We start from the raw sequence: 6,631 nt of genomic DNA, 5'->3' as shown, positions 1-6,631 counted from the left end.
TCCCGGGGACCCCCCGGTGTCCCCCCGAGGGGCATCTGCGGCTCGGCTCTGGAGCGCCACAAGCTCCAAACATCCCCCAAAACACCCCAAACCCAGGGACCCCCCCGGGATATTTGGGGTGAGCTCCCCCTCCCTGGGCACCTGGGATGTGGGGCGATGGTCCCGGGGGGGCTGCGAGTTCAGGGAGCGCTGGGATAGCGCAGCTGATTCGCTCCTTCTCTCCTCCTGCTTCTGCTGCCGCTTCCTCCCTCCTCCTCCTCCTCGCCCGTTCCAAACAAGGAGGGGTTGGGTCAAGGAAAGGGCAGGAACTGTGAGAGGAAAGGGGCGGGGCTAAAGGGACACACGGTCCTAAAAGGGCCTCGTATGGCCTAAAATCATCTAAAAGGCCCTCAAATGCAGCCTCAATCCACCAGGTTCTGCCTAAAATCAGCCAAAGGGTTCTCAAATCCACACCAAAGGGGTCTCAAATCCTGAAAATGGATTTAACATTGTCCAAATGGTGCCTAAAATCCAACCTAAAACTGCCCAGTTTATCCTAAAATCATTCAAAGAGGCCAAAAATCTTTGGTATGGAGACTGAGACCAAAATGGGCTCCAGAACTGGCACTGGGACCAAGACTGAGACCAGCACCAACACTGGGACCAGCACCGGGAGAATTCTGGGACTGGGAGCGGCACCGGAACCAGCACCGAGACTGAGATTGGCACTGTGAGCACTCTGGGACCAGCACCGGAACCAGCACCGAGACTGAGATTGGCACTATGAGCACTCTGGGACCAGCACCAGAACCAGCACCGTGACTGAGATTGGCACTATGAGCACTCTGGGACCAGTACCGGAACCAGAACCAGCACTGGGACCAGAACCACTCTGAGACTGAGACCAAGACTGAAAACAGAACCAGCACCAAGACTGGTACCCATATAGGACTGAGACTGAGACCAAGACCAGCACTGCTCTGGGATTGAGATCAACACCAGGATCAGATTCAGCACCAGGAGCGCTCCAGGACTGCTCCAAGACTGGGACCGACACCAGGATCGCTCTGGGACCTCCGAGTTCACTCCGGGGAGTTTTGGCTGCGCTCCTGAGCGGGACTGGGAGGGACCCCTGGGTGGGGCGGGGCCCCATCGGTTTACATCGTCCTGGTGCAGCCAGAACGGTCCATATGGTCCCAGTTTGTACAATCCCTGTCCATATGGTGCCAGTTTGTATAATCCCAGTCTGTGTGTTCCCATTTTGTTCAATCCCAGTCCATATGGTCCCAGTTTGTACAATCTCATTCTATATGGTCCCAGTTTGTACAATCCCAGTCCATGTGTTTCCATTTTGTTCAATCCCAGTCCATATGTTGCCCGATGCCCCAAACAGAACACAAACTAACAGAGTTAGTTTATGCGGTGCTTTATTCAGGGCCCGGGGAACCTGCGGACTAACGTCCAAAGTCAGGATCCCACAGCTCCCTTTTTCCATCAGGTTTTTATACCTTTTTACAAAGTGGTCTACGTGCAGAAATACACATTTTTCAAAACAATACAGATACATAAATCTTGCAGGTATCATTCCTAAAAGTTATAAATTCTGCATGCTTGTCTACTTAGAACTATAGGCTACCCCCCTTAATCCCCCTTGTATATTTGCCCATCACCAGAATCCTTTAATTATTATTATTATACTTTAGCCTTATCTTGAAAGTTTCTAGATGTCCTATATGCCCTACTAAATCCTTTGATTATTGTTTTCACAGTTCTAAATGTTCTATATGCTCTACTAATTCTTTTCACTATTGTTTCACAAGGTAGGTTCTCAGGGCCTGTCCGAAAACTGCAGTTTTCTAAGCCTTAGCATGACTACTACTATATCTACATTAGTCCTTTTTCTCATTATTTCGGTATCAACTCCCCCCTTTTGAGCATTCTTCAGATTTTCTGCAAGGATGCTCAATTCTTCAAGTTGTGGTTTCTATGTAGAACGGTGAGTCTTCTTTTCGAGTTGGCAGGATTACTTCTTTCCGGGTCAGTGCTCTCATGACACGTCGAGTATTAGTTCCCTCTCTGGCAATCATTCCTAAAAGACATCTATACATAATCATGCATACTACAATAATTAATACAATCATTATTACATATTGTACAATTGATGATATCCAACCAGAGACTTGGATTCCTAGGGAGCTAAACAGTGCTCCTACCCAGTTATGTTCAGCTTCTTCCTGGACTTCATGCACTTTTGTTTCAATTTGTTCCAATTGACTTATGTCCTTTTCTACTTCTTCTGTGACATTTGGGATATGTATGCAGCAATGATCAACCTTTCCTTGGAGGTATCCACAGACTCCATGTTCTTTTAATAAAAGCAAATCTAATGCCATTCTATTTTGGATTGTCATTCTTGTTGTTGCCTGCAATTGTAAATTTAGATCCTTAAATCCTTTCTTTGTAACTGTAGCTAGCCTCTCAGTTTGTCCTAGCAATTTGTACAGCATCTCCCGGTTTCTATATGTAGAAATTGGTGCAAACAAGGATTCCAATACCTACCCAAATTTAACTCCTGATGAGGGTTCATGCCATTCATCTTCATTTCCCTGTCCTAGTTCTTCTGCTACTTTATTTGTTTCTCTCTTTGCTCGTGACTGCATCTCTTTCTTCGTTAATTTAGACTGTTTCCAAAAAGGACATAATGTGGGAACCCCTAAGGTAATTTGTGTTACAGGCCCGTCTAATGGCAAATGTGTTGTCCATTGTCCATGTCCCATAATCCATACTAAATTTCCTGGACTCCTGATAGTTGTATCCTTACAGCTCAAAGTTTTACCCTTCTGGTCCTGCGGGAAAGCACTTCCTGGAATTGTATGGTTAAGTTTTCTACACTCACAACCCCATTTTATAAGCATTCTGACCGGTGCCAAACTAATTTGATTTTCTGGAGTGTCACAGGTGAGAATTTGGGTGCAGTTCCAATTTTCTTTTGTGGCGCTCAAAGTTTTTGTAGATGTGCTGGTTTGAGATACTTCTGTGTGAGTGGCATTTCTGCTTCCCGTCCATTGGACACACCAATTAACTTGTCCAATGTAACTATAATGTTCTAATATGCTGGGGCCCCATACCGTTTTCCAACTGTCCCACGAGGATTCCTGCCGGGATGAGTTCTGGCATATCATTTCATAATAGCTTTCATTTTTAGGTATTCTTTTCTTTTGCCAATGTGGTAGAAAACATTCCCACTTAGCATCTTCAGGTTTTACTTTTCCCCCTGTCGCTAATTGAATTCCCCAATCCCTAATTTGTCCTAACCTTCCATGGCTAATTAGACAATCCTTATAGGTTAATATTCTTAATGTTTCTCCAACCTTTTCCCATTTTACTTCAATTTCGATTTTATTTCGTAATTTTAATTCACAACTTCCATTCTTACCTCTTTTTATTAGGGGTAAATTTCCTACTGGAATCACTCCCCAAGGGATTGGTTCCCCTGCAGCTTGTGGCAGAGGTAAACATGCCGTTATTTTTGATACGTTTTGTATTTGTCCAAAATCTCGAATTAACCCTACTACTAAATTTTGTTGTTCCTGGTTTCTCTGTAGTGCCAGGCTTGTATCTCTCAATCCATTCCACATATTTACTCGTGCACTGACTGGTATTACCTGCACCGAGTACCCCCTTCGGGTTTTATTTTCCTTTAAAATACCTACATTTATGTCCCCATAATCAAAGTTTTCTCTAATCCACACAATGCATGAGAATTGTCCTACCTGATCAGCTTGCATATGAGATATTGTCAATGTGGTGTTACCTCTTTGCTGTTCCATATCCCAAAATGTCACGATTCCTTCTGTAAATACTTCGTCTGTGGTGATTTGTCTCCAGGCTACCTTTACTTCTTTTAATCCAGCTCTCTGGTTGTCAGAAAACAAACAGGTTAAATTTATTCCCGCACCTTCTGGCACCATTACATCTGGCTCCGGAACTGTAATTTTAACAAATGCTTCTCCCACCTGCATTATACAGACTAATGTTAAAAGAACTAAGTCCTTGCCCTGAACACCAGCTTTGTTGCAGACAGAGGCTGTACTTCCCATCTTGACGGGACCTTCTTGATTCGAGTGTAGTGAATCCAGTTGTCGATCCCTTGGACTTTCACTGCCGTGTAGGTAGTCATGATCACTTGGTGAGGACCGCCCCATACTTCTTTCAAGGGTTCTGTATTCCAGTTCTTTACATATACTTGATCTCCTGGCTGGATGTCATGGACAGGATTTTCCAAGGGCAGAGGCCGGTTCCACTGCAATGCTCCCCGCAGCGCTGTAAGGACTTTATTTAAAGACAAAATGTAACTCAACAATACTTGATCTCCTACTAAGTGAGGGTCCCCTTTGTAAGTTGCAGCATGATATGGCTTGCCATACAAAATTTCGTATGGACTTACTCCTATCTTTTCTCTGGGTTTAATCCTGATTCTTAGCAAGGCTAGAGGTAGTGCCTGGGGCCACTGTATCTTTGCTTCCTGACAAATTTTCTTAATCTGCCCTTTTAATGTCTGATTCATCCGTTCTACCTGGCCACTAGATTGTGGTCTCCAGGGCGTATGGAGATCCCAGGCTATCCCTAATACTCTGGCTACCTCTTGGACTACTCCAGCTACAAAGTGAGGTCCCCTATCTGAGGACATTCCTAATGGGATCCCAAATCTAGGAATGATTTCTCGTAGTAAGGTTTTAATTACTTCCTTTGCCTGGTTAGTCCTGCACGGGAAAGCTTCCGGCCACCCTGAAAAAGTACACACATACACCAGTAAATAACGGTACCCTTGTGCTTTTGGTAGCTCTGAGAAATCTATTTGCCAATAGTCTCCTGGTTGCGGCCCTACTTGTAACTTTCCTAGTTGTACTTGCCTTCGTGTCACTGGGTTATTTTTAATACAGACAGGACACGTGGCGTTAATCCGTTTTGCCATTGTTAACATCTGGTTGGAAATCACCTCATGTTTTAAAAATTGTACCAATGCGTCTGCTCCCCAATGGCACTTGTTATGTTCGATTTCTAAAATTGTTTTCATTACTTTTGTCGGCAGTAGAACCTGACCTACAGCTGTGACATACCATCCTTTTTCATTCTTCTGGGCCTGGAGAAATTGAGCAAGCTTCTCATCTTCATGTGTATACCATGGTTTCTGCTCAAGAAAAGAAGTTGCAGGGTTAATTCGCACTGGCAATAAAGCTAATTGTGTCCATACCTCTCGGGCAACCTGTTTGGCAACTCTGTCAGCCAACTGGTTTCCTTGGAACGCTTTTCCCTCTTCCTTTTGATGTCCTTTTACATGCATCACTGCCACTGCCTGAGGTTTATGCACTGCTTCCAATAGTGCTAATATTTGTTCTTTGTGCTTAATTTCTGATCCTTGAGAATTCAACAGTCCTCTTTCTTTCCATAGTGCTCCATGTACATGTATTACTCCAAAGGCGTATTTTGAATCAGTCCAAATGTTTACTCTTTTCCCTTGACTCAATTCTAAGGCTCTCACCAGAGCATGTATCTCGGCTTTCTGGGCTGAAGTTCCCGGGGTTAAAGCTTGAGCTTCTATTATTTGTGTCAAAGTCACTACTGCATATCCCGCATACCTGGTTCCGTTTTCCACAAAGCTGGATCCATCTGTAAACAGTTCCCATTCCGGATTCTCCAAAGGCTCGTCTTTCAGGTCCTTCCGGCTGGCATACACCTGTTCAATGATTTCTACGCAGTCATGTGTCAATTCGCCTCCTTCTTCCTGGCTGCTGCTCCTAAGAAATTCTGCTGGGTTGAGATGATTAGTTATTTTTAATTCAATGTCATCTTGTTCTCGGAGAAGTGCCTGGTATTGTAACATGCGGCTTGATGAGAGCCAATGCCCCCCCTTTTGTTCCAAAACCGCAATGACCATGTGGGGAACAAATACTTCCATCCTTTTCCCCAGAGTCAATTTTCTGGCTTCCCGAATTAGAAGCACTGTTGCTGCCACAGCTCTAAGACAACCTGGCCATCCGGCACTTACAGTGTCTAGCTGCTTTGAGAAGTACCCCACCGGGCGCTTCCATGAGCCCAGTTTTTGGGTGAGCACCCCTATTGCCAGTCTCTGTCTCTCATTTACGTATAGTTGAAAAGGTTTTGTAAGATCTGGCAATCCTAGTGCTGGGGCTTCCTTTAAGGCTTGTTTCAGACTCTGGAATGCTTTTTCTTGAGTTTGTCCCCACTGAAACACAGGGCTTTTGGCTGCCTCATACAGGGGTTTTGCTTTTAGTCCAAATTCTGGGATCCACAAGCGGCACCACCCTACCATGCCCAAAAAGGATCTTAACTCTTGTGGATTTCGTGGTGTGGGTATGGTGCAAATTGCTTGTATTCGATTAACCCCCAACTTTCGCACCCCTTGTGAAATTTCGCAGCCTAGGTAAATTACTTGGGTTCTTACCAGCTGAGCTTTTTCTTTCGATACTCGGTATCCAGCTTGTCCCAGCATATTAAGTAATCCAATAGTGAGTCTGAGGCAAACATCCTTTTCTGTGGAGGCTATAAAGATGTCATCAACATATTGTAGGAGAACATATAAGAAAGGTGATTCTTTTACCTGAGTCGTCTTCCATTCTTCTAACTCTCG

The 6,631-nt window shown here is 44.6% G+C and overlaps 1 protein-coding gene across 2 annotated transcripts; it reads right to left on the bottom strand.

The window, feature by feature from the left end:
• Positions 1-3,757: 3,757 nt before the first annotated feature.
• Positions 3,758-6,100, bottom strand: LOC306815280 (uncharacterized protein). Of its 2 annotated transcripts, XM_079331867.1 has the most exons (4): positions 5,619-6,100; positions 5,100-5,170; positions 4,073-4,767; positions 3,853-3,892 (listed from the first exon to the last, which is right to left on the bottom strand). In XM_079331867.1, the coding sequence occupies exons 1-4, from the start codon at positions 5,936-5,938 to the stop codon at positions 3,884-3,886; spliced, it is 1,095 nt and encodes a 364-aa protein (XP_079187993.1). In that variant the 5' UTR covers positions 5,939-6,100; the 3' UTR covers positions 3,853-3,883. The 2 variants fall into 2 exon arrangements, with proteins under 2 accessions (XP_079187992.1, XP_079187993.1); XM_079331866.1 differs by having other exon boundaries at positions 3,758-4,767.
• Between the last annotated feature and the right edge of the window lie 531 nt (positions 6,101-6,631).

The sequence above is a fragment of the Erithacus rubecula genome, assembly GCF_903797595.1.
Source record: "Erithacus rubecula genome assembly, contig: scaffold_1135_arrow_ctg1, whole genome shotgun sequence".
NCBI classification, from domain to species: domain Eukaryota; kingdom Metazoa; phylum Chordata; class Aves; order Passeriformes; family Muscicapidae; genus Erithacus; species Erithacus rubecula.
This window is presented reverse-complemented; position numbering and strand designations above follow the sequence as displayed.

What these genes read in the sequence shown, in the direction of transcription:
- LOC306815280 (XM_079331866.1), bottom strand. Translation starts at nt 5,938, where the DNA reads ATGGAAGTATTTGTTCCCCACATGGTCATTGCGGTTTTGGAACAAAAG. An exon ending in TTTGTGGAAAACGGAACCAG is followed by an intron (nt 5,171 to 5,618) that starts GTATGCGGGATA and finishes TTTCTTGAGCAG; the next exon opens with AAACCATGGTATACACATGA. An exon ending in CAGAAGAATGAAAAAGGATG is followed by an intron (nt 4,768 to 5,099) that starts GTATGTCACAGC and finishes GTACTTTTTCAG; the next exon opens with GGTGGCCGGAAGCTTTCCCG.